Below are 25,209 nucleotides of genomic sequence, written 5' to 3' on the forward strand. Positions count from 1 at the left end.
GCCCATTCTGTTTTTCCATGAGATGCTTCAACAATAGAGGTGAAGAATAAAGCACCTTAAAATCATAACTTGATCTTATTTCACTATGATATGGGGAATTTTAGGTTGTCTTCACAGACATCAACCATGCACATATGATTGAAAATACCAGGTAAGATATTCCTCCATAGTTGAACCGAAGTGAAAAAATAACAAGGTGTTCGGTTGAAGGGTTTGGGTTTGAAAATGCCTGAAAAGTGACCTTGCTCTTTACTTTAAATGTCCCTCTTGATACGGTTGAACATTTTTCATACGGTTGCTCATTTTTTTAGAGCAGTTTTAGTTTTACCACAAACTATAGGTCTGAATTTCCTTACCTACAAAAGAAGGATGGTTTTGATGTTTTTATGTGTTTTGTACGTGACATGTGAGAATGTATCCATCCGTATAGATACACCCACCAGGAAAAGTGTGGTGAATAGAAACACCACACTTCTCTGTCAAACCTACTTTAAAAATATAAGATTTCATGCAACGCACAAAGTTCTCCAGCACCTCAAAGAGCATGTCTGCACTATGTTCACATTAAGTGCAGAAGAGGAAATAATCATCTGCATGAGAGGTTGCATTCTACATAATTACTGCAACTATCACAATTTCCTTCTAAAGTGGAAAAATAAGAAGATAATATTAAGAAACCAGGGGCTCCTGGGTGGTTTAGTCGGTTAGGCATCTGACTTCAGCTCAGCTCATGATCTCTGTGAGTTTGAACCCCGTGTCGGGCTCTGTGCTGACAGCTCAGAGCCTGGAGCCTACTTTGGATTCTGTGTCTCCCTCTCTCTTTCCCTCCCCTGTTCATGACTCTGTCTGTCTGTCTCTGTCTCTCTGTCTCTCTCTCTCAAAAGTAAATAAAGATTTAGAAAAAAGAAACTAATTTAATTGCTTTTTGTGAATATTAAAATGATAAAATCTTACAAATTACTGTTTTCATTAAATTTTATGGCATGATCCTATAACATTCATTGAATAAATTACAGGCACACATAAATAACCTTATAACTTAAGATTATTTCTATCTGAACAAATGTGCAGGTACACTGAACTTATTAATTCATTTAATTACATAATTTCTTATAAGCAAATACCTCCCATTATATTTAAAAATCAGAGGGGGCGCCTGGGTGGCTCAGTTGGTTAAGTGTCCGACTTCGGCTCATGTCATGATCTCGCGGTCTGTGGGTTCGAGCCTTGCGTCGGGCTCTGTGCTGATAGCTCAGAGCCTGGAGCCTGTTTCGGATTCTGTGTCTCCCTCTTTCTCTGACCCTCCCTGTTCATGCTCTCTCTCTCTCTCTCTCTGTCTCAAAAATAAATAAATGTTAAAAAAAAATTAAAAATCAGATAATGACCATTTAAGATTAGATCATCTGTATTGCAGTATCTTTCTTAACATCTACAATGTTAAGAAAGAAAAATGCAAATAAACTTACATTTGCATTTAGAATTATCATATTACTAGTGATGTGAACTTAGGCACTTTACATATAACTGAGACCCAGAAGTAAACCCTCAGACATTTCTTAGGTTTATTTTATTGTATTAGGTAGGAGTGCTTGATTCAGTGCCTGGAAGCTAGTAGAAACCTGACCAGGCTTTGTCCTTCTTTCTTCAAGACTGATAAGCTTTTGAGGGCTCGGTGAATTAATCTTTAATTATATACAACAAACATTTATATAACAAACATATACATACCACTTGTTATCACAGGATATTTTTGTAAGCACTTCATAAATATTAACTAGTTTCATCTTTAAAACAAACCAATTAGTAGGGTCCTCTTATTTTCTAGAATTAGAAACAGAGTCACACAGTTTAAGCCGATTGTCCAAGGGGTCATAGTTAATAAAGGAAAGGCTTGGCATTCAAGCTCAGGCAGCCTTCCTTCCAGAATAGTAAGTTCTACCAAAGACACGCTGCTACCTTTGCTTGAGCTACACAAAGGTGTGTTTGAGGGTGTATTTGAACATAATTTCAGTGGTCTGTCAAGGCTGCAGTGGCCTGAACCAGACTCTTTGGATCATGCTGACTTCCCAGAATTGGCCTGGGTTCTTGTAGAAAAAGTCAAGTTTAGCTGAACTACAGTCACATTTTTAGTTGATTGGGAAAGAATTAAAAGAAATATCAGGAGGAGGAAGTTTGATTTATTTACCCTCTTGTATTAAATTAAGCATTCATTATGCTTATTTTCTTAACTTTAACAGCTTTAAGTTTTCACAACCTTTATCCAAGGCTTTCCTTGAAGCATCTTTAACCTCTTTGTTCCTTAGACTATAGATCAGGGGGTTCAACATCGGGATCACCACCGTGTAGAATACAGACGCCATTTTGTCCGTGTCCAGGGAGTGATTTGATTTGGGCTGTAGGTACATAAAGATCAAGGTGCCGTAGAAAATAGTGACAGTCACCATATGGGAGCCACAGGTGGAAATGGCCTTGCGTCGCCCCTGAGTAGAGCGGATCCTTAAGATGGCAGCAATGATAAAGATGTAGGAGGTGAGAACAATGGAAGAGGAGCAGATCATATCAAAACCAGCAAAGGCAAAGATCAGAATTTCCTTCACGTGTGTGTCTGAGCAGGACAGAGCCAAGAGAGGAAGGTCATCACAGTAGAAATGGTTAATTACATTGGGGCCACAGTAAGTTAGATGGAAGGTGATAATGGTATGGAATAGGGCAACCAGAAAGCTGTATATATATGGAACTGCCACTAATTGAATGCAGAGTCTTTTTGACATCAGGGTTGAATAGTGCAGGGGACTACAGATGGCCACGTAGCGATCATAGGCCATAGAAGCCAACAGGAAACACTCGGTGATCATGAAGGTGAGAAAGCAGCCCAGTTGTGTTGCACAAGCATAGAAAGGAATAGCGTTGATTTCCACAACAAAATTCACCATCATCTTTGGTGTGATAGCAGAGGAGTAGCAAAGGTCAACAAAGGCCAAGTGACTGAGGAAATAGTACATAGGCGAGTGGAGTCGAACATCAATCCTGATTAAAGTTATCAACCCCAGGTTGCCCAGCACTGTGACCAGATAGATGATGAAAAACACCACAAAGCATGGGGCCTGAAGCTCTGGTTGGTCTGTGATTCCCTGGAGAATGAATTCAGTGACATGGGTGATATTGGTCTCAGCCATTTATTTAAGTGAATTTTACTGATTTCACTCCAAGTTGAAGAATAAAAATGGCACTTCTCATGGCCCCTGCCAATGTTGGCAAAAGGTGATCGCTGGTGTCGTTTTGCCTTGAATCGTGTTGTCTTGTGGGCAAAAAGTACACCTTATATCTTGGATAACATGCAGAGGACTCTTGCCTCAGGGAGAGGAGTCCTTTACTGTCACAATAGCCTTCTTAAATGTTGTTTTGCCTTGTAATTTTAGAAAATATGGAAAGGTGCTGGTTAAAATTGTAATGCTACCTGAAAGAAAACACTTGAGACAATAAACACTAACATTTCAGCATTTTTGCTGCCACTATCTTTTCTCTGTATTTATAAATATGGCAGCACAAAAATGAGTAACTCATAAATGAAGCTATTTTAACTTTTTTCAACATCTTTGCATGTTTCCACAGGCTTAAAACAACATCAAAATAATCTACTATGACTTACTTGCTTTCCTATATCCCCTCCTTCACTTACATAGACTAAGTACTTGAGGCTGTAGAAACTAGAAGAATATTAATCAGAAATATAGAAGAAACATGCAATTTTATTTGTATAGCAATTAGGGACTCATTATTTTTTTCCAATTCAAAATTCACAACATTCTAATGTTTCTTGTCCAAAGAATTAACATTAATTTAGTCTATCATATAACTTGTTAAACTACAGGGAGATAGCCATCTTTCCCCATAAACATGTGTCTGTATACTCCAAGGGCTTAAAATATCAAAGCACTTACTCTAGTAGGTTCTAGACATATCAACAACATAGCCTAAGGAAATAATCAGCGGCAAGCAGAGTTTAATAGAAACACGTATAGCTAGGTGGAGTTCTTAATGCATGCTTCAGAATAATTGCAACTCTTTCTAGTTCTACCAGCCTTAAAAAGAGGACTAATCTCATTAAGCTCAATATTAGCCTATTTGAGTTTAGTTTTGTCCTTTGCTTTATATTCTACAGAATATAACTACAAAATATTAATAAAGAAAGGCACCTTGAGAAATTCATCATGTCTACTGCCTTCATATTTCAAATTTTATTTTTTTCTACTGTTATTATGTACCTGCTGCCACTGAAGGCTGTTCTTATCAGATACTCTATTTTTTGTCATACATGAATTAACTTATGCCAGTCTCTTGCTAATGCTATGACGAAGGTTCTATCCCAACATCCCTGATTGACATTTGCAAAAACCCAGGCTTATGGCTGTGGTCAGAGTAGGTGGTATAATGTGAGTGTGGCTGGGTTTGTTTGAAAGCAGAGCCCAGGGGGTGCCTGGGTGGCTCAGTAGATTAAGCAGAGGACTCTTGATGTCGACTCAGGTCATGATCTCATGGTTGGAGAGATCAAGCCCCGTGTTGGGCTCTGTGCTGACAGCGTGGAGTCTGCTTGGGATTCTCTCCACCCCCCCCTTCTCTGCCCCACTTCTCATTCACATGCATGCATGTGCTCTCTTCCTCTCTCTCTCTTTCAAAATAAATATAAACTTAAAAAAAAGCAGAGCTCATATTCCTAATTATCATGCTACGCTGCCCAAAGTGCATGGCTTGCTCTTTTAGCTTTAATCACTAGGATCAAATTTTAAATCTGGAAGACGTATTCATTTTTCTGTAATATCAAACAAAATGTTTCAAACTTGGAGAAGACAAATATGAAAGTGGTATTTTTTTTGAAGAGTCCTGGGCTTTCTATATAGTTTGCCAAAGTAAAATTGCAGGCATCTGAGCTTTGAAAAAGTTATCAAGTAATGCTGTCCATTCTGCTAAATAACTGTTTCATTCAAGAATATTCAGAATTAAGGCCTCTCTTACTTGCTTATAGGGCTTGAACGCATTGAACCTTTTTTTCACAAAGTCTTTTATTTCAATTCCATATGTGAAGTTATAATGTCAAACTTAATTGAAAATAATTATAAGACTGCCATGAAATGTATAAGTAAAGGAGACCTTCACTGAAAAAATGGTGTCAGAGGAAAACATCCATTTATAATTTGATAATATTTTACATAAAACAGCAAAGTCCATCTGTGCATTAGAAGTTCTTATATCATTGCTTTTATTAACTTGAGGATTTGTGGTGGTTACAAGGTGCTTGTCAAACAAAATCAGAGGGAACCTTTTGAGAAGAAAAATGCATCAATTAAAGCATTAAATATGGTGGTTATTTACTATTAATCAGAATATTTATGCACCACATTACTGCTAGAAGAACAAAGTTTACAGTGGAGGTGCCTATTAAGAAGGAGTTTTGGATTCCTAACTCAAGAAACTTAAATCACCTAGAAATAAAATTACTTATAAGCGTCTGTTAAAGTTCTCATAAAATCCAGCATTTATGATTTTGTATCTACCTTAGAACTCTATGGGTTATTTTATCAATCCCCCTAATTTTTCAAAACTAATTATTTTTCTCATAGCTTCCAATTACTCTCAGTAGGTTGTTCTGAAGCGACCACTATTTCAAAGTATTGCTAATATTTCTGTCATTTCCACATCTCTGGAATAGGGAAGTCCTCAAAATCATTGACGTATTTCACCTAAAGATTTATTTAAGAAGCATTGTTGTTTCTTGTTTCATTGCATCCTTCCTGAAGTGGTTTTTTCCTGGAACTTTACGGCACATTGGAAATGCCTATGAAGTTTTTAACTCAATGTCCCGGTTCCCCCCACCAATTTAACCAGAACATTTGGGCCGTACCCAGGCATCAGCATTTGCAAAGCCCCCTAGGTGGTTCCAATGTACAGACATGTTTGGGAATAAGTAGCCTGAAGAACGAATTTGTTAGAATGGCCAGCAGAGATCAACCATTCTTTGAAACTTACTTTTACTTCTCTTTTGGTTCTGTTTGCCTGGCCTATGGCTGAATTAGTTTGAATACTAATGACTCCACCAATGCAGTGGAATTCAAATTGGAGTATGGCTGTTTCTACTGACATGAAAAGACTCACCAAGGGTTATGTGGACAAGAATACTTTGAAGAAAATTAATTTACAGTTCCTCCATTTTTTTTTATCTGTTCCTTTCCAAATATCATTTGCCTGAGAAGGCACTTGTACTCTTGGTTTTTGTTTGTATCGTCCCTTTTCAAAACCCACACTTCTCACACTTGACAAATGAAAGGCATATCTCTCACCCATCTGGAATCCTATTATGTTTCCTGGCTCCAACATTTGGTCATTTAGATGATTCTTTTCAGATCAACCTATAAATATACCCCTGGTTCATTAATAAATTCAATTTCAAATGAAAATTAAATATATATTGAATAATTATCCACCAACAATGGACTTATATAGATGATTTTAATCATTTAATTGTGACAATAACTCACATAGAAATATTTTACTACAATAACATATACAAGCTATAGAATCTATTATTACAAAAATTAAATTCTAATCAGTGTGTGTATATTTGAATTTCAGAGAAGCAAAGTGAAGTAACCAGGGAAATAGTTACATTATAAAATATAATAAAATACATTATTATGGTGAAAATTGAATGGACAAATGAATTGAAAGAGAAAAAAAAAGAAATGCTATATTCTCTCTAATTGTACAATGGAGTCTCTGTGTTTTCAATGGATGATGACAATTATTGATTACAATAATATAACACTATTTTTAATGAATTTAACTTTATATAGACATACATATGTATGTATGTAAAAATTCATATATATAAATATATAATGCCAATATTTATAATATAAAATTATCTTTTGTACTTATTTAAACTATTGGTGAAACATTTTAGGTGTTTACTTAACTATATATAATGAGGCAAATACTTATTTTTTTAGTTATTTGAGTACGAAGATTAATCAGTAATAATCATTTTTATTTCTTTCTGGTAGTTGACTACTTTGTTAACAACTAGCAACTTCATTTATTTGGTTCTCCATCATCTGTCTTTGTAGATTCTATTTTGCCCATCCGGTTTCTCAAAACACCGGTGCAAAACAAATTAAATATTTCCTTTATACTAATTCTTAAAGGCTTTGCCTTGCTTATTAAGGATTAGGGATGTATCTCTGACGTTCTACGGGCTTTGGCAATTAACACAATGGCAAGCTTTGCACAGAGAAAGTGTGAAAAGAAGAAGGAATTGGTTATTGGGAAACATCTTCTTTCCTATCCACAGCTCTATTAGTCAATAAATTGACTTGATTTACTTGGTGTCTCATCTTATCCAGGTCCTGCTCCCTGCTTTATAAGGGTCTGTATAGCTTTTCCAAGCCAAGCATCCTTCATCCTTCACCAAGCTTGGTTTCCTCCCCAGAGGTGACCATCTTGCAAAGGCACACTGCACACCATCAGTGTACTGGGCATACAGATGTACAGATTGGAGACATTGTCACTTCTTTAGCCATAAGATGCTCCCTCTGTGTATCCCAAAACACGTACAACTGACATGACATGACATGACAAGATGTGACATGACGTGATGTGACATGACACGACATGAAAAAGGGTGAGGAAGCACTTGGTGTGAGTCTGCCTGCCTTAAAGCCCTGCTTGAGGCCAAACACCTCTTCTGAGAAGGAATATTAGAAAAATGAAATACCAGGGGCACCTGGTTAAGCCAGGTTAAGGGTCTGACTTTGGTTCAGGTCACGATCTCACAGTTCCTGGGTTCCAGCCCAGAGTCAGTCTCTGTGCTGACAGCTCAGAGCCCGGAGCCTGCTTCAGATTCTGTCTCCCTCTCTCTCTCTGCCCTTCCCCCACTAACGTCCTGTCTTTCTCAAAAACAAATAAACATTAAAAAAAATTTAAAGTCAAATGAAATACTAGTGGATTTCTATTTTATTTCAGGTTTCAAAAATTACAGTGAGTATCCATTCTTTATTTAAAAGAGAAATGTTTACCATATATCTGGTGTTTTCCAAGAATAGAAAAACACTGTTACCATTACTTCAGTTTAGAAACATTCCTGGTCACCCACTCTTATAAGAGAATTTTAGACAGGAGAGCCACCTGCCTTTGTATCTCTCCTCGGTTGGCCATATAACAACTAGCTTTTACGAGTACTGCTGTCGAGGAGAAGGTGGTTCTAGATGACCTGGATAACTCAATATGAGGTCATTTAAGGAGTGTGTGTGAGAGAGAGAGAGAGACAGAGAGAGACAGAGAGAGAGAGAGAAGGGAGACAGAGAGGGGGCAGGAGGGAAGGGCAGGGAATTAGAGACAAAGTAGTATTTTAAGTACCAGTAGACATCCTTTAGAAAGTACTGGCAAACAGAGTATGGAACTAAGAAATGTAGTTAGGATGTTATAGGTGTCATCTCTAAAAGCATACTGATTCTGGGGCACCTGCGTGGCTCAGGGTCGGTTAAGCATCCTACTCTTGACTTGGGCTCAGGTCATGGTCTTGTTGTTCATGAGTTCCAGCTGCATGTCTGGCTCTGCATTGACAGTGAGGAGCCTGCTTGGGATTCTTTCTCTCTCTCTCTCTCTCTTTCTGCCTCTCTCTCTCTCTCTCTCAAAATAAATAAATAAACTTAAAAAAATATATTGAAAGCAGATGGATTCCATCAGATACCACAGCTTGCAAAGGGGAGAGGTTCCTAACGGGAAGCTAGGTTATGGGTGGAAGGTTGGCAATTCGCTCCATGTACAAATTCCATGACTCACCTGCTTAGCCATGATCCTGGCTCTTAGTGAGCTCATTCTGAAGGTGTTTGGGTGATTTACTAGTTCCTGGATCCCTTCGGGTTTAAATTTGATCCTCTGGAGATATCAGAAAGCTGCAGTATTTATTTTCCTATTTTTCTCAAATTAAGATAAGCTGGACAAATTATATTGGGGAGTTAAAAAATGTTTAATTATCTGTATTCCTGAAGGAACAATTTCCATGAAGGTAAAGGTAGACTATACTACTAGAAACAACACAAAAAGACTGTAAACCTGGTTCATTTGAATAAAAATTCAAGTTTTTTGAGAGGAAAACATCAACCCTTAAATACTGAGTAACTCACTTATGAGACCTTGGACAATGTCCAAATTCTTTCTAAGCCTCAATTTCCTTAATTGTAACATTCAGTAAAAATGGTCCATATTTTATGATTTTGTGAGTATTGAATAAATTAATGTATGGGAAGGACTCAGTAAACTCTATGGTAAATATTAAGTGTTCAAAAGATATTTCCTTTGAAAAGTAAGAGGAGACAAAAAAATAAATGACACCAAAATAACCCAAAAACCTACCTAAAAACTAGAACTGCTTTCACCATAGTTTCAGATTTTGTCTTTGTGAATCTATACAAGAAGGGAAATGCGTTTTTATGAATGGTGAAATTCAGTTTCTCACCAAATTGCAAACTAGAAAGCCATTTTCAAGTCTAATATACATCATATGTTACTAGATACATGTGTGTGTAATACAAAACTCATAGCAGAAGCCAAAACCACTGGAAAATCTGCCTGCTGCTTCCAATTTGCCCTGATCATTTGCCCCTTCCAATCCAGCTTTGCCCCCCACCACTGAAGCCCGTTCTTTGTAGCTTGTCTGCCTATCATCTCACTGGTAAATACAACGGACGCTTTTCAACTCTTTGTCGGATTTCCTCTGAAATCTGAAAACGTTGTATATGGTCTCACTCCTTGCCATTTGTTAAGCCACTTTTTTTTCAGTTTTGTTTCTTTTTTTAATCATGGGAAAAGCACTTTTATATAAGATCAAACCCCATAACAACGTTGTAACTGCACAATACAGCACTGTCAGCTATAGATAAAATGTTGTACAGCAGAACTCTAGAACTTATTCATCTTACATAATTGACCTTTTCTATCCTTTAGCAATCAACTCTTATCTCCCCCACCCCCCTCCTTGGAAACCACCATTCTACTCTTTCTATGAGTCTGATTATGTCAGATACTTCATATCTAACATATGAAGAATAGAATAACGCAGTACTCGTCCTTCTGTAACTGGCTTATTACGCTTAGCATAATGTCCTCCAGGCTCATTCATGTTGGCACATATGCCGAGTTCCCTTCTTTATTAAGGCTGTATGATATCCCATGGTAGATCCGTGCCACATTTTCTTTATTCATCACCCATCAGTGGGCATTCAAGTTGTTGCCACTGTGTGACTACTGTGAATAATGATGCAAGGAACATGAGGACTCAGATATCTCTTGCAGATATTGATTTCAATTTTGGGGGGATACATATCCAGAAGTGAGACTGATGAATGATACAGTAGTTCTGTTCCCACTTGTTGAGGAACCTCTATAATGTGGTCAAGAGCAGCGATACCATTTTATATTCCTACCAATCATATACAAGGCAATTTCTCCGCATCCTTACCAGCACCAACCCTTGCTTGCAATTTCTCAAGGCTTTACAACGAATTATTTGTATCATCCTTGATACAAATATTTGAGGTCATCTAATTTGACATGATCATTTAAACAGATGAAGAAACTAAGGCTCCTCGACCTTGAGTAATTCTGTCTCTCAGTTTCCCCCTAAGAGCAAATAAAAGAGCGTCACAGTCGTCATTAACAATAATATCCACAAACTCCTATTTAAGGTCACTTTTATTGCTCCAGACTCCACTCTGTGTATGTGTGTGTGTGTGTGTGTGTGACATATTTTATAAATATATTTTTATGTATTATATATAATTATATACAGCAGTACATTTACTTTTCACAATAATCCTGCGACATAAGTGCTGTTATTACTCCCATTTTAGAATGAGGAAACCAAACTACAGAGATTGGGCACCTTGCTCAAGGTCACCCGCTGAGTAAGTGGAAAAGCCGTGTTTTGACTGGCTATAGAGTCGTAACCACTAACTGACACTCCTCTTCCTTCACTTCTCTGCTCTAAACACAACCAGATTGACTGCATCTCCCAGTCATGGGTGAGGGCTGGCTCTAACTGGATGCAGCCAAAAGGGAGTTGTGACAAGAGGTGAGACTGCACCAGGAGAGGAAGGGCAGGGCACTTGTCCCCTGCCCCTGCTCTCTCCTGGCTTTGGCACCATGTCTCAGACAGCAGATCAACCCTCTGTCCGGCTCCCTCCAGGAGCCCCACATCCACAACCTTGATCCCATCGAGCTCCTACATCTCCCTACGTCCCTTCAGACCTTTGACCTTTCGGTGGTGATGAGGTGGCACCGTTGTTAGGCTCTAGGCGCCTCAGTAATCTTTCCTTATTGACGTCTCTTCATTTGAATTATATGGGTTGGTTCTCAAGATTCTGATCAACAATTCTCTAACTGCATTGCAATCAGGCTCATTTTGTGGTTGTTGTTTTTGAAAACTAAATGCTTTGGGAATTTGTTAGGAAGCAAGATCACGTCTATTTATTTAAGTGAGAGTGCGTACATTCTAAGACCTTTGGAAAAATCAAACACTTCGGCCAGGACTTAAAGAACAGACACGATTACCATTCCTAGAAATAGGGAAATGATCTGTGAGGTGCATGGATCTTTACCATCTGCTTAAGATATGAACTGTTTACATTTTATCCATGTAATCAAAATTATTTATCTTAAGTGAGATCAGTGTAGATATGAGGAAGAAAAAACATCTCTTGACAACTGCTAGGTGGGCCCTGGTCTAGTACTAAAAGTTAAGCTGTACTATCATATCAACAATATTATTGATAATAATATTGCTAATAAATTAATATCAATAATACCAATAATTTCACAGAACACCAACATGAGAAAAGTTTACTTGGTAACAGTAATGAAGCAAGACAAAAACAGGGTCACTCAGTAATAGTGTCAGAGATCTAGACAAAATCAAGAACACTGTTTAGACCACAAAAATGTCCAACATTCTTTTCCTCTGGCTACTGTAAGGGACTGTTGCTTCATTACCAATTAAAGCTTTATCCCTACTCCAATTTGTCCGTGTTCTGTATAGGAACCATTAACGTATCAAATCATAAAAACGTGTCACTCCATGACAATACCCAATCCAGAGTGCCACCATGCTTTCTTGAACCCTACTCTAAATAACCTCACAGGGTGCAATCCCACAGCAAGCTTGATTCCCGTGGTGTACAACATCCATTGTTAAAACACACAAAAGTAACACAACTTTGACCAGAGATTGTTCCTGGTGATCTTTGCCTGGAGCACACTGACAGATGAAATGGAGTGAATTCTGGGATTTATTTATTTGGAAATAAAGATTTATTTATTTGGAAATAAAGATGTATTTATTTCCAAATAACTTTGGGGGCTAATGTATGAGGTAAGTAAGAAGTATGGATAACATATACCTGACCATTGGGCACCTGGGTGGCTCAGTCAGTTAAGCAGCTGACTTTGACTCAGGTAATGATCTCATGGTTGGTGAGTTCAAGCCCCATATTGGCCTCACAAAGCCCACTTCAGATCCTCTGTCCCCTCTCTCTCTGCCCACCCCCACTCTCTCTCTCTCAAAAATAAACATTTCATATATATATATATATATATATATATATATATATATATATACCTTATCATGAATGGAGACACTGAAGCTGGACAATTGTTATTGGGGTAAGGATTATTGTATCAAATCTTCTAATTCTGTATATGTTTGAAAATGTCCACAATAAAAATGGTTATTAATAATAATTAGTCTATTTACTGAAAGGAGAAAAATGTTTTAAAAATTGTAAGTAGTCATATTAGTTGGGAGGGTTAAAATATCAGTACACATCTACTAAAAATATGATCATAGGGGTGCCTGGGTGGCTCAATTGGTTAAGCTTCCAACTCTTGATTTCAGCTCAGGTCATGATCTCAAGTTCATGGGCTTGAGCCCCTTATGGGGCTCTGCACTGAGAGCATCTAACCAGCTTGAGATTCTCTCCATCCCTCTGTCTACCCCTCCCCCACTCACACTCTCTCTGTCTCTTTGAAGTATTATCACAGAGGCCAAAAAATCTGTAGAATGGAAAGATAGCAGACATAGATTTTTTTTAAAGAAAGAAATAAAAATATGTTTCACAAATAATGTGATCAGCAAAACCCAAGGAAATCAGTGAATCGGAATAATAAAATTTCACCAGAAATAGCACCTTTATATACTAGAAATGTGAAAAACACAATGGGAAAAGATTTATGAACAATATTGTGAGGTGTATTATATATGTGTGTATTAGACTAATACATACATTAAAAATATTCAAATAAAAAATCACTAAGGAAATACAATTTTTGCCTTAGAAATAATAATAATCTCCAATGTTTCTTTTCTCTTAGATCACTTATTCTAATAGTTCCATTATTTACTAAAAATTATTAAAATTATTTATTTTTTATATTATTTTCCAAGTAGCTTAGAGTCCAATGAGAGAGACAGACATGGAAAATCTATATTATAATGTAGCATGAAAAATACAATAGTGACATAAAGAAGAAACGGAGTATCCTGCAAAATGATCATTCAACATTCTTCCCCCTTTGGGGAGAATCAGGTAAAGAGAAAATTGTGAATTGCCTGAAAATTTTACCGAGACGTTAACTGTGACGTTGTACTAGGAAGGTGAGAAGGCATTAGCCATTACAGACAGGAAAAGCCGTGGGAAAGTATTTCAGTGACGCAGGATATGCAGAGACGAGATGTGCAGCCACAGTCGAAGGAGAGGCATTTTATAGTGGACAGTGAGAGAGAAAAAGCAGGAGAAATTAGAAAAGACAGCCAGGGCCATGAACACAGAACAATGTAGATCATACTAAACAGTTTTGCCTAAACCTCATAATAGAAACGATAGAAATGCCTTCTATACAAGATTGATATATCAGATGCATTTCAAAAGCTCCCTCAAAAAAAAAAAAACATAATGGCTTAACATTATGGAATTACATGCAATGAATTTGAAAGAGACTGATATGTAGAAACATTAAAGCTTGTGGAATTTGAAATAAATAAAAAAGAAAATGACATGTTGCAGCTGATGTGTATACCTTGAAAAATGAGAGAATTTAGGAGTGTGATTGATAGTTTACTATTCCCTGGGAGTGATGCAAAATCCATTGTTTGAGTGAGATTCTTGCTTGGGGGAGAATAAGAATTTCTTTTTGATCACTATGTATGTGGACCTTTTTAGTACCTTGCCAGGCACATAATAAGCACCAACAAATTCTCGTCACTGTTATTATTATGATCATTATCATGCTACTCATAACCATTGCAACATCACCAACTTGCAGTTTGCAAAGCAATTTAATAGCCATTATGAGTTAACGCCCCAAAGTAGCCCTGTGCGACAAGTTAGTATTTTCATTTCTTAATTTAGGCTGAGAATTTATTTCCTTCCCAAGAGCACACAAGTAGGTAGTAGAAGGGCCTGTGTGCAAACCTAGATCTGGCTTCACATCCCCTTTTCTTCCCCCTACACTACTTCGTCTCCCAGAGGAGGGTGGTTTAAGATAGAGGAAATGGCCATCCCTGAGGAATCAGATGATTAACTTCACACACTCACACTAAACTGTAGATTCATTCATCCTAAGCTGAAACTTTAAGTTTGCTGAGGTGGGTTTCAATTAAAACGTCCTCATGAAAAAGCTGAAAACCTAGTCATTTTAATAAGGCCCCTTGAAACTGATTAGCAAGTAGTCTACTTGAAGCAATGCCCGTAGGGAATTGATTGCAACGAAGAGTTTTATAATAAGACACAGAGAGACAGTTTCATCATCAACGCTGAAGCAAACTCTGACTTGGTTTTTTTTCTTAATGACCACCAATTATTGAATTAAAATCACCAGATGAACAATGGTGGTGACAGAAGCTGACATTTTTCTTGACTTCTCAGATATGCAGAACCTTTGTGGCCTGAGTAAAAATGGAAATGCTAACTAATCGCTTTCATATTCTGTAGTAGGGAGGGCAATAGGCCCTCTGGAACTTCTCGATCCTGTCAAGATACTGCATAGTCACCAGGAACACATAACTTGGAAACATGATCAGTAATGGAAAGCGTTCAAGTTCCGTGTCAAGCTATTACTTTTTTCACAATTCCCATTTTGACATGTGCTGTGACCAGAGAGTCCTGCTAGAATGCACTGAAGGAAAATAATGGCTATTAAATCCTTCAGTGAACGAAGAAAGCCAAAAGAGTCCGCGAGGCAAAAGCCTACTCAAAAGAAGAGAAGATAGAAATATGAAATAGAAAACATGCATACTAGCGGTGAAGTGTGGGATATGAGACACGTGCACACTTGGGATGCAAGTGACCGTCTCTGAGCTGCAATAATTAGGTGAAGCCTTGGTTTCTGCAAACCTTCTGAATGTGCATTATAGGCTGAGCTATGAGAAGATACTCAGGGCTATGTCTGATCATTTTCTAGAAACAGAACAGGACGCAAAAACCTCATCACAATGCAAACATTATATTAAAAGGTATCAAACAGTCACTCCATGAAAAACAAATAAATGTGCTTGCAGGAATAAATCAAATTTGAGCTTTAAAAGTATCGGGCAAGGGGCACCTGACCTGGGTGGTTCAGTTGGTTAAGTATCTGACTCTTGAATTTGGCTCAGGTCATGATCCCAGGGTCATGGGATTGAGCCCGAGGGCACTGAGGGTGGAGGCTGCTTAAGACCCTCTCTCTCTCTCTCTCTCTCTCAATCTCTTTGCTCCTCTCTCCCCTCTTGCACGCACGCATGCTCTCTCTCTCTAAAAAATAAAAAAAATAATAAAAAATACAAGTATCAGGGGAAAAACAGCATAAGTGTGTGTATTTAAATAAAAACTGAAAAAAAAAAAATGAAAGACATGTGGAAGATTATTTATTAAGTGCCAAACTGGGTAAAGAAAAAAAAAAGCCTTATGTAAATTGAGTTAGTGATTAAAAATACAAGGAAAAAAAGAACAAAACAGAAGTCTTGTTTTAGCTGTTTTTTCTTTTCTGTAGTTCCTGACAAAAATGGGGACCTAATAAAGTATTATTGAACAATATAAATAAATCTCTTGGAAAGTTTTTGGCAACTTGACTCCAGAAGTGGCAAGCTTATAATTTTAAAATGGTGTTTCCTCTTTTATTATATTTATTTAATCATTAGATTAAATAATGGATCTTATTGGTAAGTAATTGGATTTTACTCTGGTAAGATATAAATTTCTAATATTTAAATATTATTAAATATTTAAAATATAAATGACTAATTTACATTTTACCAATGATTAAATAAATAAATAAATAAATAAATATAGAGTAAAACCTCGATTTGTGAGCACAATTTGTTCCAGAAATGAGCTTATAATCCAAAGCACTTGTATATCAAAGAGAATTTCGAGAACCATTGGCTCAGTTGTGATCATGTGACCTTCGGCATCACGTACTACTTGTATCACATGACATCGCTTATTTATCAAATTAAAATTTATTAGAAACGTTTGCTTGTCCTGCAGAATACTTGCAGGTGCAATTCAAGGTTTTAATCCATATTTATTTAATCATAAAAGAGAAACACCATTTTTAAGGAGTGAATCAGGCAAAGTGATATATATATAGAGAGAGAGAGAGAGCGATAGATATCTATCTATATATATATCTATATATATGTAATTATTAATGTTAGTGCAGAAACAATACAGCAGTGTTGTGAATCAAATTTGTTGAGTCTCTACTTAGTATCAGGAACTACAGATAAAGAGACCCGAATCTGCCCACACAATAAATAACAAAGAGATGACAAACTAACCAAGCAAAAATATTGTACATGATATTGAGAAAAATAAAGTAAATTGAGGAAAGGCAGCAGTAGTCGTGTCAATGTTTATAAAGCACATATGCTAATCCAAACACGATTCTAAGTCTTTTCACACTTTTATTCATTTAATTCTCAAGCAGCAGTTGAGGCAACTACTATTACCATTACATTTATTTATTTGTTTGGGGAGAGAGAGAATCCCAAGCAGGCTCCACACTGTCAGTTCAGAGCCCTACACAGGGCTCAAACTCAGGAACCATAAGACCATGATCCGAGCCAAAATTAAGAGTCAGACGCTTAACCAACTGAATTACCCAGGCATCCCACTGTTTTTGTTTTGAAGATGATGAAAACAAGACCCAGAATGTTACATGACCAAGTACTATAATGACAGATTGAAGAGTTTAAGACCCAGATAATCTGGTTCCAGTGTTCTCACACTTTACCGCTGTGAAGGAGTGGAGGAGTAAGGCATCTAAAAGCACTGTAATACTGGAATAAAAACAAATTCCTAAGGCTGGTGTGACCTGGGGTATTCCAAGCCAGTGTGGACAGAAAGATGGAAAGGGGATATAGGGATTAACATAGCTGAGGTTCAGAAAGCCAACAACGGCCAGATCATTCCTAGTCTTGCACACCCGTGTAAGAATTTTGGGTTTTACTCCAGGTGAAATGGGCAACCATTGCGGGATTATGTGCCAGGGAGTGAAAGCGCTTGGGATACTATTTAGAATAATTACTGTGTTGAAATACAACTGTAGAGGGAAAGGGAGATGGATGAGATGATGGAAGGGCAGAGTAACACAGTGGTTGGTAAAAAGATGCTGGATACAGTGAATGTAACAGCAACCAGAATTCCTATCAGATTGGAGTAGGATAGGAGCAAGAGGAGTCAAGGGTCACTCCAAGGATTTTTGCCTGGAGCAGCGAGAGAGAGAGAGAGAGAGAGATTGAGAGAGAGAGAGAGAGAGTTGAAATAAGAAGAGCTATAGAGGAGAAGTCTTGTGGTGGAACTCAGTTTTGGACAATAAACCCAAGATGCTTGTACACATCCAAGTAAAGATGTCAAGTAGGCTGCTGAATGTTTGAATCTAGAAATCAGAGGAGTGTACTGGGGTGAAGACTCACACTGGGAGTCACTGACATACGGACACTCTTAGATGGAATAAGGCTGAGTGAAATTGGCAAGTAAAGGAAAATGTATAGATATAAACAGACAAAATGGCAAAGAACTGAACTTGTGACTTGCCAACACAGAGAGGTGAAGGTGACAAGGAGGAACCAGCCAGCCAGAGAAAGAACATCCAGGAGGAATATCAGAGGATATGGGAAACCAAGTGAAGAAAGCTAATCCAGGAATCATCAATTTGGCAAATATTGTTGATAAAAGTTGTTAACTACATAATATACTCTTGTTAAGGGGATTTTGGAAAGAATAACGGGGTTAAAGTCTACTGGAATGATTTGGAGAGAAGTGGGAGGATATAAATTGCAGGCAATGTGTAAACACAAACCGCTTTCTAAGGAACACTGCCAGGAAAAAGAAAAAAAAAAACAGCAATAAGCAAAAAGTTGTAAACTAGACATATCCTGTTATTCAGCATTTCTATTTTTTATCATTCTACCCTAAAATACTGGATCTTTCTAAACAAATTTTGAATAAAAGAATTATTATTTTACTAATTAAAAATCATAAACTGTATAAATAGGAAGTGTTATATATGTATAGCAGAAAACATGCTTTGGGAAGAAATTTGAAAGTATGTAAAATCCTGATGCACTGCTGGTAAAAAATGGTAATTATATGTAGTAAATTGTCATGCACTCTATGAGTCCAATTTAGTAAAATACATAAAAATATAAAGAAAAAAGTAAAGCAAAAGTCTCCCTAAACTTGAAGAACAGTTACCTCTGGTAGATGATATATATTTATATGTGACATTTTCTTTTACTAAAAAACATTTTTAATGCTTATTTATTTTTGAGAGAGAAAGAGAGAGAGAGAGCGAGCATGAGTGGGGGAGGAGCAGAGAGAGAGGGAGACAGAATCCGAAGCAGTCTCCAGGCTCTGAGCTGTTGGTGCAGAACCCCATGCGGAGCTTGAACCCACGAACCATTAGATCATGACCTGAGCCAAAGTCAGCCCCTTAACCAACTGAGCCACCCAGACACCCGACATGTGTTTTTTTTTTGTATTTGTATGTATATCTTCCTACATATAAAATTTCACAATCAGCATATATACGCATGTACTTTATATTATGCAAAAGATTTTCTTTTTTCTTTTTTTTTTCAAAGAAAGTATATATGAAATATTTTTGATAGGTTTCTAAAACTCTAAGGTCTTTACTATAATCAGAAGCTGGTTGATTTTATTTCATTGTTTTAGTAAATAAAATGATATTTTCAAATTGTAAATTAATAAGAAAGACATGGATTATTCAATTAAATAACATCAGGGCAATTAGCTATTTGGACAACCTATTAGCTCAAGTTCTTGCCTCAGGTCATCAACTAATTAATGCTACATGACCTTAAAAAATTAAATGTCAACTCCCCAAAATATAAATAAAGAGGGTTTGTTATTATTTCAATGCCTATGCTCAGCAAAGAAAAAATAAACAGAATTGTTTGCTTAAACACTTAAAACATCTGGGTGTAAAACACATTCAGTTAGATAAGACAAATGATTAAATCAGAATCCCTCTAAGGTCACACGGACAGGAAAGGACAATTATAAATAAATGATGAAAACATTTCGGAAATGGTGGTGAGCTTTCAACTGCTTGCCATTTGGTTTTGATTTTCTTTGTTTTGTTTATACAAATTAGATTGGACATAGGTAACCAAAGACTAGTGATTTCATGGTGAGATCATTCTAGTTTGAATATCAACTAATGCTAACTTTGTTTTTATGGACTAATCTTTTTCTAATTAGAACTTTCTAATCGTAGTTGTCCCCTGGAGGGTCAGTGACCCTAGGGCAGTCATGTCTGGGGAAAACTGGGAATTAACTCTCTAGGGAATAAAGACTGTTGTCTAAAGGCCTATATCACACATTCACATACCCTTCCTATCTGAGCATCATTGAAAGGAGGCTTCTGCGAAAACCTTCAGGGGAAGATTTTTTTCTACAACTAGGTAGGTTAAATAGGTACAGTTGGTCATTTGCACAGACTTCCTTCCCCAAGTCATCCAGTTTTCCCCACTAAAAAGAAAGTGGATGACCCTATCTACTTCTGCTCCAACTGGATGAAGCTGGCATTTATACACAAGAATGAGTGAAATAACCCTCCTACCACTCCCAAAATAAATTTATTTATTTACTTATTCCCCTCAATAGCTCCCTGAGACTCAGGCTTCCTTTAAAAGAAAACATGTTTTATCTGCTGATAAAATGTCAGAAGCCAGTGCCTGTAGAAGACAAGCATTTGTGAGTGAGAGTTGCCTTTCTCTTAGGAGAAAAAAAAAATGTGTATCAAAAAGAAATTCATAAGTGAAGGTAATACATAAAAACGGGAGTGGACCTTTTCAAAATTTGAAATTGATGGAAGCGTGGGTTTTGAAGGCCCCCCCTTTTTTTTTAATGGATGTACAAGGAAAGAAAATCAGCCTGATTCCAGTATGTGTGTGCAAAGAAAAGTAACCCAATACCAAAACTTACACCTCTCAAACATCAAAGGCATCCCATGTCTCCAAGTGGGGAATGCTGACCATATCTGTCCACATCTGTACTTTCTCTTTTCCTTTTTTTAAAATTTGTTTGTTTGTTTGCTTGTTTGTTTATGGAGAGGGAGGGGATGTGCAAGGAGAAAGGGAGAGAGAGAATCCCAAGCAGGCCCCGCAATGCGGGCTCAATCTCATGAGCCATGAGATCATGTCCTGAGCCAAAATCAAGAGTTGGACACTAATCGACTGAGCCACCCAGGTGCCCTTTCCACTTTTCCTTTTGTTCCACATCTAGAACAGGGAACTCTAGCACTAACAGCTGTGGTAAGACGCCAGCTCAGAAAGGCAAGCCAATTCAAAAATTCTATCCAAAAACACCTCTCACAAGGTGAGTTTTGCTTCTATGGAGGAGAAAGTAAATGGATGAGACAGAAAACTGTTTTCATGTCAGATTTTATGTATGCAGGCATGTATGTGTTGTGTGTGTTTGTAGGCATACGTATATATGTGTTTATCTACATCTGTACACATTACATATATGTCTGTATGAATGCATATATGTATTTGTGTGTATATATATGCGTGTATGCATACATATACATTTAATTTGGAGAATGTATTAGGTATCATTAACAGTATTAAGTTGAATTAATAAATGAAGAAGATAAAATTTGAAAGGCTATTTTTCTGACCACTCATACAAAACTGTTAAAAAAAAAAAAGCTTCTCTTGGGTTAATGTGTTTGGGGAGGAAAGGAGATTATTCTATTTCCCACACTTTTGTGTGTTTAGCTTCAGAATGTACAGTTCATTGAGGTGAAATATGAGAAGAAATAAACACATCCCATTTCAAATCTCCTTTCTAGCTCTCATAATTTTATGAGAACAAAAATTGAAGGCCCATTAGAATTAAAGAATTAATCTTATTTCTTTGTATGTGACTCATCTATGGTTATCATAACCTATGTGGTGTGGCTATTGGGAGTTATATGCCTCTTTCCACCTCTGAGACTGTGAATGCTAACTTTAATTTTGGGAGGAAAATGAAAGATAAAAAATTCTCACCATATTAAATACATCCCTACCTACCTACATACATACATACATACATACATATAATTTTTTCTTTGTTATTTTTACTACATAGCCATCAATTGATTTTTTTTATTGGCCTTCATTCTTTGGCTTCATAAAATTATGATAGCTAGAAAGGAGAGTTTGAAATGGGATGTGTTTACTTGTTCTCATATTCCACCTCAATGAACTGTAATTTCTGAAGCTAAAACATAAGAGTTGGCATCTGGTGACAATTCCTTGACCTAATAACTTGTCTCTGACTCTATTTTGTCTTTTTTCAGCAGCCAAGAGACTGGAATAAATGGTTGGAAGGAATAACACCAGGGTGACAGAATTCATTCTTTTGGGCTTTTCTGTCCATAGAGAGATTGAAATCACTCTCTTTTTTCTCATTTCAGTAGTATATACTCTAACTTTGGTAGGGAACCTTGGGATGATTTCATTAATACGATTGGATTCTCGACTTCACACACCCATGTACTTTTTTCTCAGCAATCTGGCCTTTGTAGACCTCTGTTACTCTTCATCAATAGCCCCCAAGTTCCTGCAGACCCTCCTGACCAAGCACAAGTCTCTATCTTTCTATGCATGTGCAACACAGTTGGGCTTTTTCCTGAACTTCTTGATTTCAGAGATGCTCCTTCTTGCAGTGATGGCTTATGACCGCTATGTGGCCATCTGCAATCCTCTTCTCTACATGGTGAGCATGTCCCCAAAAGTGTGTATGCAACTAGTAACAGGCCCCTACTTATACAGCTTTTCTGTTGCTTTGCTCCACACAGCCGTTACTTTCCAACTGATTTATTGTGGCCCAAATATCATCAATCACTTTTATTGCGATGATGTCCCTTTGATGGCCCTCGCCTGCTCAGACACCAGTCTCAAAGAAATCTTGATTTTCATCTTTGCGGGTTTCAACATGATCAGCTCTTTGAGCACTGTTCTTATTTCTTACTTATACTTCGTGGCTGCCATCTTGAAAATCCAATCTACAGAAGGAAGGTTCAGAGCTTTCTCAACCTGCGCGTCTCATCTGACTGCTGTGACTATATTCTATGGGACTCTGATCTTCATGTATCTGCAGCCCAAATCAAACCATTCCCTTGACACAGACAAAATGGCCTCTGTGTTCTACACAATTGTAATTCCTATGCTGAACCCAATGATCTATAGCTTGAGGAACAAAGAGGTGAAAAATGCCTTGAGGAAATCAATTGACAAATGTTATATCCTGCTTCTAACAAACTTTAAAAAATGAGTCGGGGCAGTGTCTGACTTGGGGTACTGCCACATGTAGATATATTGTTTTTATAATCTTTTCAGTCTTTTGATGGAGTAAGTTCAGTTTTATCATCCTTTATGGGAGTGAAATTATTTTGTACATGAATTCCGTTTTTAATACCGTCTTCACTAAGTTGAAATATTTAAAGGAGTAGGATTTAGACTTCTAGTAAATTCCAACTGTTTAGGTGTAGGACACTGAGAGCCCTTCCTGTTCCACTGATAGTAAGAATCAACAGTTTCTTTCAAAAGTGTTTCTGCTTTGTATGCTGGTGGAGGACCGAGAAAGGGGCAAGGAAGGGGGTGAAGTAAATTTTTTGTCCATCCCCATGTCATTTTGTGCAAAAGCCTGTCCCCAACTGTATCTGGTCTGCTAACCATCACTCCTCACTCTGCCTCTGACTACCACTGGTTCACTACTGGCCATTCTCTGGTATGACCCAATTATCTTGCCCTTTGAAAAGATGCCATTTTTGGCTATGTAAATCTGTGGATCAAGAGTACCCTTTAGAAAGCTATACTCCCCTTGGTAACCCTATCAAAGCAAAAATGTAGATCTATCCCAAAATTCCCTAAGCAAAGCTGTACTTTCCAAAGTTTCTCTGAAGTTGTGGGGATATGGGGACTTTACAAAGTGCTGGGGGACAGGCAGGGGTAGCTTAAAACAACATGATAATTATGGTTGTTGTCACATTTCAAGAATATAGCTCTATGTTGGGTTAATTATGTATAAAGCAAAATAATCCAAAACCACTTAAACTGTCAACTGTAATGTCATAGATTTGTGTTTTTTTTTTCACTCAAAAATTCAAATGTATAATGTCTACTGTCTGCTTCATATTGTGAGCTAAAACAAACACATTCCCTGCCTGATAGGGCTGAACAGTCTGGTACAGAAGACAAACGTCAATCAAATAACTACAAAAACAAATGTTTACTTTTGATATGAGTTCGGCTCAGAGGGAGTCAAAGGATCAGAAAAAAAAGGTGATTAAGTCCATTAATGGGCAACCAAGGCAAAATTCCAGCAGCATGAGCAACTAGCCATAAGTGCCTTGAGAGGTCTGTTGAGTGTGGGAGCATTGTATTCATGTTCTCCTTGGAAAATAAGGGCACATGTAGGATAAGAAGGTCCCAGTAGGGAAAACAAGTATTCTAAGCCTGTTAAAAAGAAATAAAGGACAAATGATCAGTCCTGATTGTTTTTGGTGAAGCCCACCAGACTCCAATACAAAAATCCCTTCCACTTTGCTCGTCTGCCAGTATGTTATGACATGTTTGGGTCTGGCTCAGACATATAGTTTAGGCTTTCATTCTGGCATGCTCGATACCCAGGATTTGGTGGGATGAATTTATCTTCTACAATGTATCGCTCTCGTCCGATACAACCCCCATAACTACTCTGAATGGTGGTGGCGGCAGGGGGTGGGGGGGGAGTGGAGTGAATGAATGAATGAATAAACAAAAGAAGCGCAGTATAGACTGCTTTCCTACCTACAAAAGCCCTGTCCCCTCTGAAAATCTCCTTCACAGAGGTGGAATGTGACAACGGTCGTTGCACTAGTAGACCTACCCCATAAGCACAGTACCTGGGAGTGATCACATGACTGAGAATAAGCCAATCAGATGTCTTTCAAGGGACTTTGACATAATTCTGTAATTCCAGTGAGAGTCAACTGATCACTTAATCTTAGGTTAAGTGAATTCTGGAGCTGGGGTTGCCAGTGTGACTTCCCCATGCACTGAGAAACAGAAAACTGGTCTGTAGAGAAAGAAAAATAAGAAATCCAAACAAGACAAATCTTTGTTCTTATCTTTCAAGGCCCAAGTACTTGTTTTTTGTGAAACCTGGTTACATTCTCTGCTCTTGAGTTTCATAAAATACCATGGTGATTTTACTTAAAAACAAAACACACTTCCTTGTTATTTATTTTTATTAAGATACTTTGGGTGGTTTCTGTGGCTTTAAACTGAAACAATTTTTTTTTATAAATGTTAATTCCTAACCTTGGGAGTTTCCTTGGTGAAACCTGGAACTGGCCCCATTACACAAGGGCAAAAAGAGACCAAAGAAAGAGGCAGAGCACCTCAGATTGGTAAGTGTCAGTTTTATACAAAGAAACTTACATGTGAGGCTTGTCTTGGGTGGCCATAAGACAAGTAAATGTCCACTGTCACCTGCCAGAATCTTAAAAGTTTATGTGGAGGCCTTAATGGGTTTCAGTCATGTATATGTTGAGATGGTCTTCAACAACAACTTGCTCTTTCCAGTCTGTATTGTTGAAAATGATTCCTACTGTGGGAGAACA

At 37.4% G+C, this 25,209-nt stretch overlaps 2 protein-coding genes across 2 annotated transcripts; one reads left to right on the plus strand and one right to left on the minus strand.

Annotated features, from left to right (window-relative positions):
* Window positions 1-2,216: 2,216 nt before the first annotated feature.
* Window positions 2,217-3,176, minus strand: LOC101083543 (olfactory receptor 1038). The gene has a single exon (XM_003993278.2). The coding sequence runs from the start codon at window positions 3,174-3,176 to the stop codon at window positions 2,217-2,219; it is 960 nt and encodes a 319-aa protein (XP_003993327.2).
* Window positions 3,177-21,920: 18,744 nt separating this feature from the next.
* LOC101084226 (olfactory receptor 1038-like) lies at window positions 21,921-22,877 on the plus strand. The gene has a single exon (XM_003993346.2). It carries the CDS (start codon window positions 21,921-21,923, stop codon window positions 22,875-22,877), a length of 957 nt encoding a protein of 318 aa, XP_003993395.2.
* Window positions 22,878-25,209: the final 2,332 nt, after the last annotated feature.

This window comes from Felis catus, chromosome D1 (assembly GCF_018350175.1).
Source record: "Felis catus isolate Fca126 chromosome D1, F.catus_Fca126_mat1.0, whole genome shotgun sequence".
In the NCBI taxonomy this organism is placed as follows: Eukaryota; Metazoa; Chordata; class Mammalia; order Carnivora; family Felidae; genus Felis; species Felis catus.